The 21,587-nt window shown below is 43.9% G+C and overlaps 1 protein-coding gene across 1 annotated transcript; it reads left to right on the top strand.

Moving 5' to 3' along the window:
* Positions 1-5,234: 5,234 nt before the first annotated feature.
* Positions 5,235-20,885, top strand: LMO4 (LIM domain only 4). Its single transcript, XM_075098079.1, has 5 exons — positions 5,235-5,876; positions 8,185-8,423; positions 15,346-15,442; positions 15,809-15,964; positions 20,129-20,885. Exons 2-5 carry the CDS (start codon positions 8,188-8,190, stop codon positions 20,135-20,137), a joined length of 498 nt encoding a protein of 165 aa, XP_074954180.1. The 5' UTR covers positions 5,235-5,876; positions 8,185-8,187; the 3' UTR covers positions 20,138-20,885.
* Positions 20,886-21,587: the final 702 nt, after the last annotated feature.

Below are 21,587 nucleotides of genomic sequence, written 5' to 3' on the forward strand. Positions count from 1 at the left end.
CAAACTCTAGGTTGTGGACTTCCCCAGAAGACCTACAGAGAAAGTGGCTCTTGCAAATGTTCCTCCGCTGGTTTCCGATAGCCCAAGCCAGGTATCACAAGGGTCTTCTTGGTGGACAAGTGCAAAATAGGTGGAAAAGATCAGTCGTGGATCTTTCTGTAAATTCCAGTGTCGTTCAGAGGGTATGGGAACTTTACAAGGCTATCAGACGTACTCCTCCACGGCAATGAGCTACAGTAAATAACTCATTTCCTGGATACACTCATAACAGGCAGATATTCTAATGACACGGGATTTGCTACTGGACACACATCTTTGAAAATAATTTCAATGCAATTATAAAGGTATTATACGTGGACAACACCATCAAAAAATATTAAACATGCTGTTTATTCACTTGGGCATAATACTAATTTCTTCTGCATATTTAAACTCACTTGGCTAATTAATTAAGTAACACAGGCTAGAGTTAAGTTTTCATTTTTCACTGTAACACATTATTCCAGAACATAATTTTTTCTAAATTCTGCACAGGACTGTTTTCAGAAGTCATACTAAAGTCCAGCTATGTTCTTCAAAATATGTGCTTTTGACAAAGGAAATTTTAAAAAAATGGCTACAGGAAAAAAATAGTCAGCTCTGAGTGGAAAACATTTAATGTTTCAATGATTTCTTATCTGAGAGGGAAAAGAAGACAAGTTTACTTTCTCTGCTGAAATTTTTTGAAGTGAATCCTGACTGAAAAGAAGTGGCAGTGATTTAACAAAACCATACTGTTACAAAACATGATGTATGTTCAGAAGCATAAATGACAGTGTTATAAACATGTACCTCTGCATTAGGTAAGAGCATTTTGGTCAGTTGAATTAGATTTTTTTTTCTTTTTTAATCCACTTCCAGCTGATCTTTCTTGTTCTGTAAATTTAAAGTCGCTCAGTGGCTACTTTAATCTATAATTTGGGCCTTCAAACAGCACCAAATTGTGCTGCCCCATCCTCTAATCTGACCATTTGTTATGGTGACTAGTGAACAGTGGCAACATGTTAATGAAAGTTCTATAAAAATACCTGTGAAGAAAAGATTTTTTAACTTTAAAAGGTAAGTTCCCTATGAGTTGATATTTTTAAGTATTTGGCAAAGGGGTTTTTTTTCCCTGTTAAAGATGGTGACATGTGAATCGTAAAAATAGTCTATTCATGTTTATATTTATGACAAAATATCACTCTAGAGATATGTCATAACAAAAATCAATCCTCAGTCCATGTTTTTTAAGAATATCAAAATAATTTAAACTGATTTGCTTAAAAAGTGCCTTGTGGCTGTGGAATGTAAAGCCCTCATTCAAAATCCATACAGCATTTCCTATTGTAAGATTGTTTTATGTAGTGAACTTATTATTACATATGCATATTCTAGTGGCCTCTAGAGACTTTTAATTTAAAACATAAATTACATATAATTTCAAACTCTGATGTCTTTGACTTTAGTCGCAGAACTCACTTCCAGGACTTTCTGCTACTGATGGCTTGTGGTAATATATCAGTTCTCCCAAGAGGAATGTGCACAGGACAAATTAGTGAACATAATTTTAGCCATATGAGGTCATTACAAATATAACCTCAGCTCTTCCTAAAGTGGACTTCATTGTTAATATAAATATATATCTATAATTACTGTCATTTATATTATTTGGCTCCTGTCCTAAGTTAAGGATACAGTGATGATAAAAGGATCTTGCAAGCCCTTACCTAAGCGGTCCACACTTACTAATTACCTTCCATGGTTCTGGGTTCCTGTAAATAAAGTTACTCATATATTTATAAGCAAGTCAAAATCTATACACATATTTCTAAAAGTGAATTATCTTGCTCTTTGGGGCAAACCGTACAGTCTACTGCTTGGAAAAGAATGCTGAGAGTAAAGCCATCCAGGATTCTTCCCAGCTTCTGCCAGGGAGCGTACTCTCCTGTATCATTGGATATCTGACTTAAATACTTAGTCCAGTCACATTTTTAAATTGTTTGAGGCCCTAAAACAGAAGATCATATGCGAGTAAGAGGATGCATGACTTTAAAGTAACAAATGGCTGTTGATTTTTCATCACTGTTTCCAAAGAGACTGGGGTCAGAGGGTTTGTTTTAAAAGTCTAATTTGTTCAAAAGGTGTAGCTCGCAAGACACAAGGACTAGCAAAGTGCAGCATGGAAGACCTCAAGACAAAGCAGCAGCCTCAACATTTCCCTCTAATGAGAAAAGGCAAAGACAGTCGAGGTCCCAAAGGAACACAGTATTTAGGGAGAGAACCAAGACTCCTTTCATGAATAGAGAGATAACCCTGATGAATTCTGGACTACCTGCTATCTTAGGGGCACGTCGAGGTTTGAGAATGATTTGGATCACAGGCTGTAACATTTTCCAGACATTCAGATTGCAGCTACGAAGCCAGCAATTTTATGCTTTCCTTTCCCTCACTCCAACGGTACCGCGATATAAGCAGCCAGATTTTCTTCTGCATTGTGTTTTTTATCCATTCAGCCAAAATTAACAGTCTTCGAGGATAACGTATGCCAAGTGAATTTAAATCTTGCGGACTCAAATCGACCTGAAGTTGATGGATACATTCATGCCTACTGCTGAAATCTACCAATTACACAGAACTCTGTTAACTTACCATAGAAACATCTCATCTAATAGCACAGATGATGTTGAACTAACTAATTACATTATGGCACATAGACAATGAAAAACATAACGAAGATGACAGCACAGCAACAGCAGATGCTGCACAAAAGAAAAATTAGAAAAATATTGCTCTGCAAAATGCTCTCAGTTAAGGTTTCCTCTGTTAAAATTAATCACAAAAATTAGTGAAGATCAGATTGCAGAAAAAGATATGAGCATTGTAATGGCATTGGGAAGGCTGTTTAGAACTCTGCTCCTTGAGAAGGTAATTCCCTTTTTTTTTTTTTTGCATCACTATCCGTTTTAAGACTAGGAAACATTTTAGTGCCTATGGCAGAGTTTCTTGGTAGAATATATTTTCCAGTAAGGAGAGGTCCTGATGGCTCTTCCAGAGCCTGAATTTGGTAGCTTCCAGCCATTACAGCCTTAGATAATTAGACAACTTAGATTTTATTTTAGCTTGGCATTTCCTCTATTCTTGTGCTCTTAACTGTCAGAGAGCTAGAGTAACAGTGACTGTTGATTATCTGTAGCATGCCTTGTTACTTTATTTTAAATTGTACCAGATCCTAAATAACAAATCTAAAACTGCTGAGTATGTTTAAATGTTATAGGTACATGGAGATTACATCCAGATGATCTAGTTCATAGACCTATACTTAAAAAATAGATTATTTTTAACCACAGCACTGGTCCTCTCCCCCCTTTTCCCCTTGGAAGCTCCCAGGCCGCTTTACGCACAGACTCTGGATGTACCCCAGTCTATGGAGAAAGGCAGAAATAGACTTTTCTCCTGCATTTAAATCATACCTGTGGCAGCATTCAAGTTTCACTGTTTTATTTGCTACATAATTAGAAAAAAATATACATCTACAGTATCCTATGTTTTCCCGAGTACATTTTTCCTAGCTAGACATTTTTTCCTTAAATTTTAAGGGGTTACTGGGCACACGCCTCTGTGGTCCAGCTAAGGCCAGGGATGCAGAAACGAAGGAGGCCCACAGGTGGCGATGTGGTTAAAGTACACCTGGGCTGTGATTCCCGAGACCAGATATACCAGTCGGCCTGTCAGAGGGAAGTCGGTCTGCATTTTTGTGCCCATGCACTTATTTGTAAATAAGCACTCCCGGCTAAAGTTTCGTATACCTGTGTGGGTACATACCCTTCTACATTAGCCGCCAGCAGGAACAGGTTTAAAATACTTGCTCCCTTGGACAGTGGACAGTGGATGCACGTAAACTCGTAATTCAGTCACGCTGCCATCACTACATATTTATTTAACAGAAATTAGCTGTCCCCCGCCCCGAGTGGTGCTGGGACCCGTCCTGCCCTCTCCAGTGGCACAGGTCAGGGGCAGCGTGTGTGCGCACAGGGCAGCTGCCCCTGCCTCGCTGCGGCCGCAGCGGCCAGCCAGTCCCACCGTCCTCGCTGCATTGGCTGCTACTTACGTCAGCAGCCTGGAATCAAGAAATTTGTATCGTGAAGTTTTTTCTGTTCTTTCACAGATCCTGGAGATCTGTAATTTATCCGAGTCTTTAGCCGTGGCGCGCTCGGTGAAGCACGCTTGCGTACGCTGCGTGACAGAGGCGTGCGTGCATCTGCCGGGTGTGAGGCGATACCGGGCGAGAGCCTATTCCAGCAGCTGGGCAAATCCCCGCCACTTGCAGGAATAACTGTTCACGGGGAAAACACCCACTAATTATGGCATGTTTATATATATTCTTATTATTTCAAGGGTCATTTTTAGCTACATGGTGCTGTACTTTTCCTTATCCCATGTTCCATGCTTAGGCCTCAAAAATGTGCAATTAATAATTTTTTTTTTTTTTTCCAGTTTTAAGTGTCCCTACTGAATATTACTTCTTCTGATTTGCCCTCATCCTTGGGCTTCTTCCTCAGAAATGCAGTTGTCTTCTCAAACGACAAGCCGCGCTGCCAACTGCCAGCCAATTGCGGCAGTTTAACCCTTTTAAACCTTTACAGGGTGCTAATAATAGCGGGCCGGATCCGGACGCGGATCCCCGACGCTTTCACCGGGGGAAACGTTTAAAATTCGGCGGCTCGACACGGCCGTGAGGGAAGGGACGCGCCCGCCCGCCCTGAGGACCGGGGTGCGCGGCCCCGGGGGAGCGCCAGGAGGGCGGCGGGGACGGGGCGACGCGCCCAGCAGCGGGAAGGGCTCGGGGGGCGGCCGGGGGTGGGGGACAGGCGGGACGGCCCTGAGCCGCCAAGTTTCTCAACTGGTGGCCGGGAGCGGAGCGCGGCGGGCGGCGCCCTAACGGCCGGCCGCGCACCTCCCCTCAGCGCCCGGGCGGCGCGGCCACCGCTGCCCACCTGACTCCCTCCTTCCTCTCCATTCCCCTCCTCCTCCTCCTCGCCCCCTCCCTTTCTCTCATTTTTTGGTGTGGTTTTTTTTTTTCCTTCCTCCCCTTTCACTCATTCCTTTGTCTTCTCGGCGATTGGCAGGTTTTATTATTCCGCCTGAACAAGCCGGGGGCGGATTGGCTGCGTCGGGCTGACGGCGGAGCCGAGCCGGAGTGTAGTTGGGATTCTGCTCTGTCAGTAACACATGTGTGAGGGGCAGCGGGGCGCACACCCGCACGCACACACACACACGCTCGCACACTCACACGCACACACACACGCAGCAGAGGGGCCTCCTCCCGCGTCCTGCCACCGCCTCAGGATCCCCGGCAGCAGCTCCGCGCCCGGCCCCTCTCAAACTCGCCGCTTCTCGCCCTCTCCTCCGCGCCCGGCCCCGCTCCGCTCCGCGCCGCTCGGCGGGAGGCTCGGGAGCCACCACAGCCCAGAGAAGGGGGCGGAGGTGGTGGTTGGGGGGGGGGGGCGGGGGGGAAGCGGTACAAAGTGAAGCCACATTGCCAAACTTACCCGGCGATTGCAGCAGCGAGCGGCGGCGGCGCCCTGCGTGTGCAGCTCGGCGGCGGGGACTGAGCTCTGCAGCTCCCCTCCGGGGAAGCGGGAGCTGGAGGAAGGACCCAGGCAGACGCCTCTCATAGCAATATCTATATTTTTCCAGCCTGGGCTGCCCCTTGCCGGGCGGGGGGCTTCCCTCCAGCGCTCCCGAAAGCCAGAGAGAGGGCGAGCGCTGTGTTTTTGTTTCTTTGCAAGGAGACCTCCTCAGGCACCCCGAGCGACGTTGCTCCCCGGCCTTTTTGCAATATAGAGGGGAAGCAGGTAAGAAGTGCCGGTAACGACCCCTTATTTCCCAGCGTACGCGTGTGCGGCCGCCCGCGCCCCGCCGCCCCGGCCCGGCCCCGCCGGCCTCCCGCGCTGCCCGCCGCGGCGGAGGGGCGCGGAGCGGCCCCGGCCCCGGGAGCGGGGGGAGCCGCCGGAGCCGGGCGTTGTGGCGGCCCCCGCCTACAAAGCCTGGCGGCCGCGGCGGCCGCTGCTCGGGGCGGCTTCCCTTTCCCCCCCCCCCCCTTTCCAGCTGCCGCCGCGAAGGGGCTTTGCCTGCCTCGGCTCCGAACGGGGGGACCGGGGGGCCGGGGCACCCGCTTCCCCCGTAGTAAACACTATTCTGAAACAGTGGCAGAAAAGATCAAAGTGAGCTCTCTATTTTTCTCCTCTCCAATTCCCTTCCTGCCCCCCACACGGTCTTTTGTTTCAATCCAGGAGAAATCCGGTGAATCACCTAATTAAAACCAAGACATGAATTAAGCATCCATTTTTGTACTACAAATTGCCAGCTCTCGGCTTGTCCCTCCCTTGGTCTCCATTAAAAAAACACCAGAGACGCTGTTAAGGGGGGGGGGGGGGCGGGGGTATTTTGCCTCTAGCTTCCAGCTCTGCTTTCTATTTCACTGACTCCTATCCCAGGACCTAAATTGCTTGGCTGTGTAATTACTAGAGTAAGCCTATTTAAGTTAAAAGCTTTTTTTCGCCCCCCCCCCCCCCCCCCCCCCCCCCCCCCACCTCTACGTGAAACTTGATGAGGGCCCGTCCTTAGTTATCAAGGGAGTCACTTTCTGGTCAGTCCTCTTGATTCATCTTTTTAGATTTAATCAGCATTAAGGTATTGCTTGTCCTTAAGAGCTTTAGCTTAATGGGGTTACTGGATGGTTTTCTCAGCATAACGTTTCCCGTTTCATATTTATATATATTTGCCTTCGACAAAGACGGGCTAAGGTGGTGGCACGGAGTCTCTTTCTTTCTGTTAAGAAATTCGAAGTGATTTAAAGCGTAGGGAAACGGTTTAAAGACTCGGAGCAGGAAATGCAGATTCATTTAGGCTGTAGCTGGAAACTGTAACAAAAGGCAATTCCTTGAACAAATGCATCAGAAATCAATTTACATAAAGGTATATGATGCGTTCGGATAAATGCAATGCTAATGGCTTTTAGAGTGGTTTTCTTTCCAAAGTCTCGGGGTTTTTGTTACAGCTTAATTGGTGCAGTTCTTCTGGTTTATTGTGCGGTCACTGGACATACCTCCAGGTACTCTTTCCGAGGAAATGTGTGTTTAAAATCGGCCTGGGTTCTCCTCCTCCTGCAGCCGAGTTGGGCCAGTGTCAGGAAAAGTTCGTCCTCGCCGCTCGGGAGGTATCAGTCTGAAGGTCCTGAGCAGATAGCCAGATGCCTCGGCATGAGCACATACGGCTTACAAAGGACAAAGACAAAACATGCTGCTTAATTGGCAGTAAATAACTTGATCTTTTTATAGTATAAGTGACTGGAGGAACACCGGGAGTTTATTGGGCTCTGGATTGAAGGCAACAAATTAATCGGTTTAGAGTAAGCTTTATGAATTGATTCCTATATTATGTCTCGGTTGTCCTGCTTGCGTTACAGCATTTATTAGAAAGTGAAAAATGCCCTCGGTAGCACTTTTGGAGGCGGCCAGAGTAACTCCAGCAGAGCGGTGCGCTTCGTGATTCTGCTGCTTTCCTACGCTCGGGAAACTTTTTTTTTTTTTTGAGTAACAAAGCTTTAGCATTTAAACTGCTGATCAAGGGCAGATTAGCGAGACAAAAGTTGAGTGTGTTTGTGTAGGAAGTTAACAGGCGTCCAAAGTTCAATGATCTATTATTCGGGCCAGTGTCCTCAGTCTGGAGTGTTTTCTCTGGGTGTTTTTATTTCTCCAAAATAATAATAATAACAATTAAAAAATTTATAAAATCCCGAGGTGCGGACGGCCGGTCCCGAGCCCCTCGGTACCGCCCCGAGCCTCTCCCAGACTGAAAAACCAGTTTCACAACTTTTTTTTTTTTTTTTTTTTTTTTTTACTCTTCACACACTTTTCTACTTTTTTTTTTTCCATAAGCAAAACAAACCCCGGGACTGTTCCCGACTTGTGAAGCTGCAGCTGCACAAGCCCGGAGCGGGGTTGGGGGGGCGGTGGGGTGGTGGCTGTGCCCCCTCGCCCGCTGCGCGGCCCCGTGTGCCCCCCCCCCCCCCCCGCGCCCCCCACCCACCCATCCCCCCGCGCCGTGTCCCCCCCCCGTGCCGGGTCCCCCCTGACCCGTCGCCGCCCGTCTCTCGCCCAGGCCATGGTGAACCCCGGCGGCAGCTCGCAGCCGCCCCCGGTGACGGCGGGCTCCCTCTCGTGGAAGAGGTGCGCCGGCTGCGGGGGGAAGATCGCCGACCGCTTCCTGCTCTACGCCATGGACAGCTACTGGCACAGCCGCTGCCTCAAGTGCTCCTGCTGCCAGGCCCAGCTGGGGGACATCGGCACCTCCTGCTACACCAAGAGCGGCATGATCCTCTGCAGAAACGACTACATCAGGTGAGGCGCCGGCGGCACGCAGCGGCCGCCCTGGCGGGGAACGCTTACCCTCTTTCCTCGCTGCCTTTCATCTCCCCTTCCCTCCCCCCCCCCCTTTTTTTTTTTTTCTTAATTTTTCATTTCTGGCGGGTGGGTGCCCGTGGCGTGGGGTGGGCTGGCTCAGGATGGCTCCTTCACCAGGAGCGGAGAGACGTGCGGGGTGCGGAGACGGATGTTAGCGCCTAGCCCAGGGCACAGTTGTGGCTGCCAAGTGGAGGGAAGAGTTGGGGGGAGGCGGGGGGGGGGGGGGGCGGAACGACGGCTGTAACTTTAAAGTGGTTTGTCAGCACAAAACAAGTCCTAACTAAAAATAAACAGCAATCAGAGAGGCTAAATTAATCTGCTTTGTTGTAGTGTTGAAGGAGAAGTGTGCATATCTGAACGGTAAATGTTAAAATCATAGGGCTTAAATAAGGCTGTGGCGGAGGTGCTAAATAATGCAATGCCTGCTTTAGTATCTGATTAATTATGATATTTACATAAGCACCTTTAAACTCCTTTGAGTGGAAACAGAATGACTCATTCTCTGCTCTCCTTGTGAAAGAGCTGATTAACCGTCAGTTGGAGGGCCACCGACTCTACTTATAGCCAAAACCAGTGGTATCATGTTTGTCTCTGCATTGTTAGGGAGAAGCTTGGAACCGACATTTTTCTTAACTTCCAGTACAGAAAACGCAGGGGGCAGGAGAGGAGGGATATGCTCTTGCCCTTTATTTCTTTTTTTTTTTTTGAAGCTGTTGGCTCTAAATGCCACAGATTTGGGTAGGGGGAACTAAGCCCTGTTAATCTTGCATCTGTTGGGGTACAGTAAGATTACGCAGAGTATCCCTTCCAACGAGTTTCCGATATAATTAATAGAAAGAATTCATGAGGTCAGGTGCCCATACGATCTTTTCAGGTGAACTCAAGCTACTTAAACTCATTAATTTAAAAGGAGGCATTTTGAAGGATTACACATTTAATTTGAGTAAATGGTTTGATAGACTGATGCACATGAATGCTTCAAGGAGGTGTTCTATTTCAACATTCAGTAATTAAAAAAAACAACAGAAAAGCCCCGTACCTTCCCGGCATAACAGAAATGCCTAGTTGAAACAAATTGTTTTGTTGAAATGCTTCTGGCTTCTTGTTTACAGTAAATGTCAAGAATTAACCCAGGTTTTTCTTCCCCCTGATAGCCAAAAAGTTCCACTTTTTTCCTTCCTTTCTGCAGTGTTTCCCCTTCCCTCCCCCCCCAATAATCAGCCACAAAATGTTACAAGTTTGCTTATGTTGTGAAACTTGACTTCTTTTTGGGAAGATGAGGCCTGTACCGAATGTGTGCGTACGCGTGGAGACCGCCTTCGTCTAAAAGGACGGAGTTAAGACTTGGTCGCTCTGACAGCGCAGCCTCTGTCCTGATAACATGGCTGCATCTTCGGTCAGTGAAGTAGATGAAACGCAGCCCTCGGGACCTTTGAGGAACCGGAGCCTTAGCTTCACTAGTTTTGGGGGTGTTTTTGGAGAGAAATGCTAGAAAATCAGCACGTGGAGGGGTTTCTAATGGTGCTTTTTCGGTCATCGTCCTAAGCAACAAGCCTAAGCCTGGCAGAATTGTAATTAAATAGAGCAGAACGGTGTTAGGGAAAGAGTCTCGTTTGAAGTGGAAAAATTGACACTACTGTTAAGATGCACTGAACAGTAAGCATTCATCGCTCGACCAACACCATCAAACAACCCTCATGTCTGATTACTACTAATTAAAAAGAGAAGATGCGTCCACTGTGTCCCAGAGGCAAGTTCAGGCAGGCTTATCGCAGTCCTCTGGTTTTGTGTTGCCAAAAATTAATACTCGTTTATTTTAATGTAGGCGATTATGAATAGGATGCTTTATCAGATGAGGGGTTTGAATTGATCTCCTTGTTCCATCGCCTGACTTCTCTTTAGATCTGTGTAATTTGACTTGCAAAAATAACTCTGACAGATGCTTGCTGAAACTTGAACTGGACACCGTACGCTCAAGGTGGGGTAGGACAGCCTGGCCCTGCCCGTGCTGAGTTAACCTGGAGCTTTCCCGCTGGAAATGGACTTTGCAAGCTGTCCACCTGGGTTGTGCTGGCGTGAGCGAGGCCCTCGCCTTTCCTTGCTGGAAATGGCCTCGTTTAGCTGTGGGGGCGATGCCATCCATTTGGCAGCGAGTCTCTCCGGTTCCCCTATGCCACCACCCCCCCTCCTCTTAATTTTCTGTAGGGCTTTCCCTACACATTCCCTTCCCCAGGCAAGAGCCACGGGCACGGTTCTTAATCGGAGACGCGGGGGCACGTAGACACGACGACTAACATGAGAAGGAGGATTGATCAGCCCGGCAGGCGCCAGGTGAAAGGGACTTGACTCCTCTGGGCCAAGACCACGGGGCCATTTATTAATGAGCTTTTTTAACCCTCTGAGGTTGTATGAGTGTGGGGCTTTTTTGTTGTTGTTTAAACAACACAACACTCCCCTTTTCCTCCCTCCCCCCCAAAACCGACAACAAATTAGCTGTGGAACTCCAGGTCTACAGCTTTCATTGAAGGCCAAGGTTCCTGGGAAAAGAGAGGGAGGTGAAAATCCTGGTCCCTTCCCCTCCCTCCCCATGGCGAGGGGAGCAGAGCGCAGCCCTCCCAACCTTGAGATGCCAGATAAAGCAGCAGCGTGGCAGGGAATCCGCACAATTAAAAGCTTTAATTAGTGTCTCCTCCATTTTCTCTTAGTTCTGATAGGTTTTATCTAATGAGATCTGGTCCCTGGCTTAGATCTGCTCGGAATGACGTGTCCGAAATGAATGAGAGCCGCGTCGCAAACAAAACATTTAATTAACAAAATTGGCCTCTATGAGAGAGCAGGGAGTGGTGGGGAAGGGGAGGATTGGTGGGGGGGCTACCCGGGAGCCTCTTAAAGGGGCAGCACCCCCGGCCCCTCCCTGGGTGTCCCCTCCCGGTGGTGCAGTGTGGGTGCAGCCCAGCCGTGGGGGGTGCGTGGGGCCCCGGCCGTGGGGCGCCTTGCCTCGCCTCACCCGCCCGCAGCCGCAGTGGGCGCCGGGGAGGGGAGCGGCGAGTTCATTTCCCTGGTAATCAGCCGGCGAGCTGCTATATTCAGGGAATGCTGTCCCTTTAATTGAACAGGCTAGGTAATTAAATGGCACTTTTCCAATAGGACGTGCTAGGTAAATCTAATAGTTGGTTATTTAATATCACTTTGAAGTCTGCCCACTCAAGCACAATGACAGCGCAGGAGCATGTGAACTATTAGCTAGGAAAAAAAAAAAGAAAAAAAAAAAACAAACCAGGATCTCAAAAATTAATTAAATCGCATGCAATTTAGGGGGAACGTTTATCTTGATTTGTCATAACAGAATTAATTCAAGGCCTCCAATTCACTTGGGGGCAGATCTGTTACTCTGAATTAACCAAGCGTAATTTGGCTGGGTTTTTTTTTTTTTTTCTTCCCCTTCTCTAATGCAGCACTTGCCATTATGCACAGCCCCCCTTTTAAGTATCAATAGCTTCTGGTGCTTTTAAGGTGCTTGGTCTCTAGTTATTCTGAAGTACCTTTAATGGACTTGGCTCCAGGCGTAATTTCTGCGTTGCCTTTCTTTGTTACACTTAATATAGCTGGTGCAGAATTTAGATTAAATATAGGGAATGTACAGAAACAGCAATTGCTTCTGGATCAGTAGGTCTGGATGTGCATTTCTCTTTGCTAGGGCTTGGATATACATTTGTGGGCGCAAACGTGCACCGTATTGTGTGAGAACTAGAGCGCTTAAATCTGTCTCCGCAATTTTGGAAACAACTGGAATCTTATTTTGTTAGTGTAAGTTGCTAGAGATGGGTTTCTGCTGATAGTGAATTTTGGGCAGCAAGGTGGGGAAACTGGGCTGAAAAAGATCTCTTGCTGCCTTCATTCCCACTCTTGTGAAAGTTCTGAACACCCTGCCGCCCTGCCACCCCCCAAAAATCCAGGAGTGGTTGTGTGTTTGGGGGTGTGGGGAATGCTGTGCTGAAACCACACAGTAGTTAATTTAAGGTGGCTCAGTAAAATGCTGCTAAGCATAGAAGAGCTGCCTTGTCTGTATAGGGAACCTCTTGATGTTTGTGATTGATTGCATTGCCCAAATGTTGAAATATTAATGACCTTCTTGGACTGAGGACCCAAAGAGGAAACTGAAACCAATTCTGTCATCACAATTAAAGAGTCCCCTGGCTTTAATTAGCCTGACCTGGGGTATCTCTACCCATTGCTGCAGTTAAAGAGAAAAGAGCCCATTAAAGTCCAGTCTGAGACCGATAGCTACTTAATTGAGCACCTAAAGCCTCAAGCCTTTTAAATCAAATACTGTCCTGGACAGTCCCCCTGGTTAGATAATTAGCTCTCCAGCCTCTCAGAAACCATGTGAAACAACTTTTTCAGTAAAGAATAGTTACTGTGGAAGACTTCCTTTACTGGTAAGGAGGAATAACATTTTTTTTTTTAAAAGATAAAACCTTTTTCCTGTTAATGCCATTACAGAACAAAACCATTCATAACAGCAGAGAAGGAAAAATAAGCTTAATTTTCCTGGTAAATAATACAAAGCAGCGGAAAGGTGTTCTGACTTTGCAAGTAATTTTTAGGATTTTTAGCAGAAGATTCAGCTGAAGTGACTTCCCGAAACAGAATTGTTCTGGGAATATGCTGAGGGAAAACCTAAGATGCGTGGAAAGCCTCTGGATTAGTTTGACTCCATTTATTAGAATTTGCAGGCATTCAAGGTGTACGACCACTTCTAGTCAGAGAGAATTGTATAACGAACGAGCGGGCGAATGCTTAATGAAGCCAAGTAGCGCAATGAGATCAGCATTCCGAGAGCTGTGTTTTCGGTTGGGTGGTGCAATTGTACGGGGGGTTGTGAGAGACCGCTCGCCGGGTTCAGATTCTCCCAGACGAGTAACGTCGTCCGTGCATCTCCACCCTACCCAGCGATGCCGGTTGCCACCCCTTTACCCTAGATTTTTGAATCTTTGCTCTGGAAATGTAACAGAGCCTTGCCGCCACCTCTTGCGGTGCCTCCCGTGCCCCTTTTCTACGTGCCAACTTCACTGCTGGTAACAATGGAGGAAGAAAAATGTGTATCGTAAAGCTTTGGAAGTAACCTCGATACATCATGTAACTACTCGGAACTGGTCCTGATTTAGAAGATGCCCTAATAATGGACCCTGAGTTTCCAGACAGTTTAGTCCCTTTGGCTGGAGGTCCTGACAATGTATTAGTTCAGCTTTGCCTTTGTACCCACTGTGATTCTGCAAGACCGTGTCAATGTGTCCTGGATCTCAGACTAATTAGTTTTGAAATGGAGTTTTGATTGAACTCTTCAAATCGATGCTGCTGCAAAATTTGTTTCTCAGCTTCCTATTAAAAGCCATCTTAAGGGGCAGTTTTACTACTCTCTCTGTCGTTCAGTCGATACATTTAATAACAACTTACAGGCTATTTTCAATAAAGTGGCGACAGCAAATTAGTAGTTTGAACATGACAAGCCTCCTCTGCAAGCTCAGATTCTGAAAATTCAAAGCAATTATTTTTATACGGAGGCACACTGCAATCATTCAGATTACGGGTATTCTGTTGTAATGTGTCTCCTAGGTTGACACAAACAGAATTTTATGACTTTATTTGGACAGGAAGGAGATGCAAATATTAATATTTATTATGACACCAATACGCTAATTTATAAATCCTATTACTATGTTTTACATCGTGCAGAAAAGTGGGTCTGTGACCCTGCTGGCTAGTTCAGTTTCCTTTTTTACTGCGAAATGATTGTGGTAGTCTTTATAAATATTTGTGTATATTAGAGACGCACGCAAAAGCAAATAAAGGTTTTCTAATTCCAGCTAACACAGCCTGTAAAAGTAGAACTCGATAATCATTAGGGTATTGTATTTTGAATCGATGCATTGTGCCTTTAAATGGATTTGAAGAATTATGTATATATTTTTCTTCACCACTCTTCTGCCTCTTCCCCCCTCCCCCATGGCGTGTGTGTCCCCCCCCCCCCCCATGGCAGATGTTGTGGTCTCATTTGATTGCATAGGAAAACTGCAGTGATACAGCAAACACCCAGAGAGATATGATGACAAATGGGTCCAGATCCCGGTAAATTACTTTCTGCTCAAATCGAAATTTCATTCAGTTTGTTGCTAGCAGAGATGAAGTAATCTAAATTGTGGACTCAGGAGCAGATAGAGGGAAGTTGGAGCAAGCATTTCATTATCAAGAGAGAGAGAAGGTTAGGATGAAAGAGATGAGCAGAGGCAAATCTAAAGTGTTGACACCATGATTGAAAAGGTTAACCCATACACATTATATATCAACCTGGATAGCAGAGAGTTTCTAATGGAAACTCTGCACTGATGGAGGTTTACTGGAGTTTCAATACACCGAGCATGATGTCTTCTTAGATATACAATCAAATCCTCTTAACCCTTTTGATGACTCATATCTCAAGATATGATTAAAGTACAAAAGAGTTCTTCATATAATTTCAAGGACACAATGCATTTAAACTCCAGTCATGAATTGTATCTTTTTTTTATGATGAACCCAGTAATCTGATAAAATGTGTGTAGTACAGAATTGTTTGTGTTTCTAGAGGTGTAAGTCAATATTTCTGATTAAATCCCCTGTAACCACATCCAGGGTAGGGGGAAGCTACCAGTTGTTACACAAAAACACGCTATGTTACACATATTATGACGCGTAAGCAAGTTGGAAGGCGGGCGTCAGAAGTCTAAAACAGTTGGGTAATAAACCATTGCAGTGATGCGCAAAAATGCTTAGAGCCTCCCGTGTATTAAATTATTCATGATCATCACCTCTGTTTCAGGTTATTTGGAAACAGCGGTGCTTGCAGTGCCTGTGGACAGTCCATTCCTGCTAGCGAGCTGGTCATGCGGGCGCAGGGCAACGTATATCATCTTAAGGTGAGGGGCTTTTTCTATGTCTTTTTTTTGTTTTTTTTTTCAGTGGCCGATCAGTACTGCCGTGCTTCTTCAGTGTAAAATCTGCATCTGCTTATGAATGAAATGCAAAGCCATAACTAGAAATACGAGTATGTATTATAAAGCTTCCCTTAGCGTGTAGCTTTGTTCCCTCGTAATCGGTAAAACTGTACTTGAGTTATGTACTGCGTAGTCCCAACAGGTAAGACTAATGCCATATTTGGAGGTGCTGGAAACCAGGCAGCTCCATATCTCAACTGCACTCGCAGTCTCTGAAGTGCAATTTCCAAACCTGCAGCATGCTTAATTTGTGCTGTAGTTTCACTTGCTGCCTCTTTCCTTTTTCAGTGTTTTACATGCTCTACCTGCCGGAATCGCCTGGTCCCCGGAGATCGGTTTCACTACATCAATGGCAGTTTATTTTGTGAACATGATAGACCTACAGCTCTCATCAATGGCCATTTGAATTCACTTCAGAGTAATCCACTACTGCCAGACCAGAAGGTGAATACTCAACAATTACTAATAAGCTTTATTAGAGCTAAATGAAGATCAATTTCTTTTCATTCTAATAGTGGACATTCCCCACTCCTGCAAGGAGGCCTTTAAGTAACTGAACTTACCTTAAATAACGTAGGCGTGGGGTATGGGGAGAAAATACTAACCTTTTAAATATGACGTATAGGGAGAGTCAGTTTATTTTGGTTTGGGCATGTGCACCTGTACAGCTGTTGAACTCCTTATGTACAAAGCGAAATGGAGAGCGTACGTTAGTATAAATTCTTAACAAAGTATTTTATTCTATAATCTTGAAATTGAGGGCTACAGAAGAGCAGGTTTCTGTGGGAGGAAAATTAGATCCTTTAATATGGAAATAAATGTCTTGTGAAGAGAAGGTTCCTGAACCGAACCAGCGTATTTCACTTTAATATTAAGGTTTCAGTTGAGGAAGCATGCTGGGGTGCTTTTCAGAAGTATTTTCTTGTCTGTTTTGTATGTCATAACTCAGATTTAAAAACCAAAATGCTATTTCCTTATAGCTCCATAACACTAGTAGCTCAACTAGAGATTGTGTATCTCTGTGGTTGATAGCTCGTGGTTTCCAGCTAAATGAGTAAATAATGACTGTACAAATCATACAGAGAAGAAGACGACGACTAAAAAAAATTCTGATCAACAGTTGTCCTGTAACTCTGAAACTAGATAGTTTTAGATCTATTTTAATCTCCTTAATAAGTCCTAAAGCTATGCAAGTGAGTGCATTTTGATAACTGCTGTGCCTAATTTGTAACAATTACTGTCAACCTTGAGTTAAGAGACTGTTCATTCCACCCTGGTCCAGAAAAGAGTGAATGTATGACTCTTGCACATAATTTTATTCACATCATATTTCATACTGATTATGTATTGATGACATTGATTCATTTACTCTTTACAGCGCCACTTGCATGGATATTAAATCTTATTGACCACAGATGAATTTTAATTTCAGATTGGTGATAGATTTTTCCATCAGCTCTGATAGTATATTTGACTTTTTCATCATTAACCCAGGCAATCACACAGCACTGAGTTATTGCAATGAAACAAAAAGTGCACACTTCAGTTGGTAATTCTTTATAGATTTACAATAGGAACTTCATTAATGTCTGTAAGGATCACAAAAAATAACATTTATCTGCAAATAGGAATTTGGAAGACTTAAAAAAATCTGGGACAAATGCTAGGCTGATCCGTTCGGTAACGTGCAGAATATTTTTTAGTGCTTTTACTTAGTGGAGAAATATGGCCAAGAAAACACAAACTGGTTTTTAATTTCCATGATTTTTTTTTGTTGTTGTATTGCTGCATTTCAATATCTGTGTTTGCTTTTTTTTCCTGTGCATAAATTTACTGATTAATTTTAAGTATTCTTTCAAGTCTTATACAGTGAATGTAATTACATCAAAATAAAACATGGACCTTTTTATTTACTTAATTTGTCAATCGAGGTGATGAGAGAGTTGAGTACAAAAGTCCTACGTAGTTAGGCAGAGCAAAGATAATTAAGATTGGAGAAGAATGTGCAGCCTCCTCTCAAGGAAGTACAAATACAGTTAAAGATTCATAGATTTATACTGTTGTGAATTTTAATGAAACAAATCCGTAATAACAGACTAGCTAGTGGTGAGTCTGTTAAATGAATATTTGTAGGTGTCCCGTGTCAAAATATAGGTAAAACCATTCATCTTTATACACGGCAGTAAAAGGTTTACCATTCTGAGAGAGTGGTTTATCCACTTGTCTTCTCCGAATGTAAAGTTTAATGTAACTTCAAATAGGTGCCTAAATTGTCATTTAGTTTTATCAGTTTCTTACTATGCCTTAGCAAAACATAAAAATGATTTAGTTGCAATAAAAGCAGTAGACATGATGAGGAACATAGAACATGGAAAAGAGAAGTAAAATTGGACTGGGCTTGCAGAGCCTCCTGACTGTAGACACCTGGTAGAAGCTAAATGCAGAGAAAATAGTGAGAACAGGTTTTTATTAGTTCCTGTCACTGACTATTAACTGCATTGCTACAGGCATCGATGAGGCAGGTGAAGAGGTATTGGGGGGAAGGCTGGGGGGAGAGATTAGAGTTTGGAAGGTTTTTTTTTTTCTTTATAATATAATCTCTCTAGAAAATGGTGTAAGTTCTACCAGCTTTCAAAGGGGGATTGCGGAGCACCTCCATCACCCCCAGAAAACTGAAATGTGGTTGAGGAGACAAGTTGATAATTCATAGGTTTGTCAGGAGTCTGGAGTTTGGAAGCTACAGGGGCAGGTGCCAAAAAAGCCCTGTTTTCTATGTTAGCTTTTTAACAGTCTAAAGATGTTTACATCAGAGATGTTTTCCAGAAAACTGTGTGTTTCAGGGCCACTGACTATAAGAATGTTCTTCCAGCGTGACAGAGTTGGCTGTAACAGATACTTTTTATTAAACATTAAAAATCAATCAGTCCCCAGGTTGTTCTGCCACGAGAGATGATAGACATGGCAGACCTTTCACGGGGGGTTTTACTGAACTGAAGAGATTGAGGCACTCCCAGCATTAAAACCCATTTTTGTTGCGTATGCGAAGGTGACAGTTATGAACTCGCTGTGGTCTTAATATAGCTTACAGGTTAATACCTGTTGGTGATGGGTGTGGGCAGAAAGGCTTGCATGGCCTAACTTTGCTTCAAAACTCGCTTTTCTTTCTGAGGAGGCAAACGCAGCGATGTTGGCTATTCCTGCCTTTTGCCTCCCTGAGGCAATTCGCACGCGTAAACTGTAACTTCCCATCGCTTGCTGCGTAGTTTGGAAAAAAGACTCTGTTTTCTCTGAACTGGGTGCTGCTTGCCTGCGGAGCTGCTGGTTTGGGACGTCCTGTGCGGCGTTTCATTCGAAGCGGCTGTAGCGTCGAGAAGTCTCTACGCTTTTTTTGGTAGTGGTAGTATTCCTGTAGTGTTCCTCGTTTGCAACAGTATCACCACCTACTAAAAGTGTAAATTTTCCACGGGTTGGCAATGTTCGTAGCAAGCGCTTGTCTTCAGCTTCTCTGCTTTTAAATAAAGTATGAGTTAGATTACGTCTCTCAGAGAAGATCTTAAAAATCTTCTGGTTTACATATCACTCAACAATTCCCGTGTAGTTACATAATTGGTGTTGTCTGTGTCCATAGTAGAAGATATTTGATGCTCATTTATTAAATATGCTTGCTGGCTGCTCCCTAATCTTTGTTCTGGACAGACAAATTACCTTTCTCACACTGAGCTTCAGCTCTGGGGAATTAAACCTCCAAGCCTCTACTACTTTAATTAGCTTGAAAGTGGGGGGTTGCAGTTACTAATAGACCTCAGGCTTTTAGTAACTTAGAGAAAGGGTGAAAAAAGAACTTCCTGGGAAGCGCAAAATGTCATTTAAAAACCATAAAAATCTAATATATATTATTTCATTTTGGTAATTGCAAACAGATTGTATTTGAAGACTATGGATGATCATTTCTATTTTATCCATGAAAGTTTAGATTTTTATGGAGTTAGACACTTTTAATTATCACAATTCATTAACACCAGTGTGAAAGCACATGTTTGACTTCATACATTAAGATGTTTATGTAACATTAACTAACACACCAGATGAGGAATTTTAAATGGGGGGGAAAAATCCTGAAATATCTATATTTAGCTCTTGTGCAATGCAGCATATTAACCAAAGTCGCCTTGGGAGGATATTGGCTGTACTTCTTATTTGCTTTACACACTATTTCTTCCAATTACAAGATCACATTACTAGCTTCTTCAAAGGCATGGCATAATGTTTCTTCCCTTTTAAAAGGGGCCCAGAAAAACCACCTGATTCACTGTACGATTTGTTACCAGAAAGTACACTTGTTTATTGTTGTCGTCTCTCTCTTCCCCCGCCCTCCCCGTCTGCTCCTCTTGGTAGTGAATCTGCGGAGAATGTTTGCTTTTTGCTATTTGAAGTCGAAACGTTAGCAGTGTGAATGGATAGTGTAGAAAGCCGTAATCAAGTCACAGTTGGAAAGTAATCTAATAAAAAAGAGATTAGCGAATAAGGAAAAGACAAAAGCGGTCATGTTGTAGTTTCCTATCTCAAATCTAGTATTCTAGCTAAGATACCCATTTTTATTTCTTGCAGGTCTGCTAAAAGGTCAGAGTAATGCAGAATGCGTGCCTTCATCTCAAATTTTGTTCATCACAGATGGATCCCATGTCTCCAAGTAGACAAGTCACCTTTGTAGCTAGCATCAATGCCAGCTCCATGCCATTGCACCTTCTTTATTCTTGATTGCCCTTCCCACATTTATTGGTGTATTAAAATGACTGAATATGAACATTAAGGACTCCATGAACCTGGGCTAATGGGAGACTGTAGAGAAAATGAAAAAAGATCCACCGGAGGACATCTTGGGGGGGGCGGGTGGGGAAGATGACTAATGAAGCTAATTAAAAGAAGCATTGAAATCTGCTTTCTACCCTCATTAACAATTAGCAGGGCACTGGCCAGTTTGTACCCTGTGTTTTACCTTAACAACATTCTATTTGCTCTTTGTATATTTAAGTGTTGTAAGGAAATGTGTTTCAATCAAACTGAACATGAGATAAAGATGTGGCTTTTGTGATATTCTATCACAAACACTTTTATTGTATCTCTGTAAAATACAATGTATGTATGCATGTAAGTGTTTTTGTCCTAATGTTGCTACTTCCCATGGCAAAAAAAAAAAAAAAGAAAAAAAAAGAAAAAAAAAAAAAGTCAGGCTCATAGCAGCTACTGTGTAGAAATTTTCACCTACTTCTAATTTGCTGAATGAAGAAAAATCTTTTATTTGTGATATTTTCAGAGACATTTGCTCTAGTATGGTGTATTTAAATAATAAAAAAGTAAAACAACACTGAACTGAGTATGGGTTTTAGAAGCTTTGGTTTGGGTTGGTTGTTTTTTTTTTTTTTTTAAAAAAACCCTACATTCACAGCATTATTCTGAAACTATATCTTACATAGTCATTACCTTAATCATCAATTACCTTTAAAAGCAGCTTTTTGCTTTGGACAGGTTTTTTTGTCTTATGCCAGTAAAGAATCTGTTAAACTACTTAACCGTGTTACTTTTGGCAAGGATACAGAGCACTGCTTCAAAATGATCTTTATTTTTCATTGAGATTCTTAATTCTGGTAACAGCAAGTATATTATAATTGATATTGCAGTGAATTACGGTGCGCGCAGAGGTACTGTCACGCAGAGCCTATCCAGAGGTTCCATCCGGTCCCTTTCCGCAGACCCATCTGCGTTAAGGGCGCGCGCCTGTCTGCGCGTGCAGGCGTGAGAGCGTATGTGTGTGCCATAAGAGGTCAAAGAATAATAAAATAAAACCCAGCAAAGGTCTGTACCTCACGCTGAGCACTAGAATTGAGTATTCATAAAAAGGAATACAATAGCTGTTCTGATCCGAACAGCATAAAGTTGCGCTTGCTGCGGTGAGAGGCTAACTTTTCAACGCTGATAATCTTAAGGAAAGAAAAACACGTTTCCCCGGCTGTTTCTGAGAGCTAACAGATCTCAAGTATGGTCTGTTCGCTGAAAGCAAACAAACAAA

Source organism: Phalacrocorax aristotelis, chromosome 6 (assembly GCF_949628215.1).
Source record: "Phalacrocorax aristotelis chromosome 6, bGulAri2.1, whole genome shotgun sequence".
NCBI classification, from domain to species: domain Eukaryota; kingdom Metazoa; phylum Chordata; class Aves; order Suliformes; family Phalacrocoracidae; genus Phalacrocorax; species Phalacrocorax aristotelis.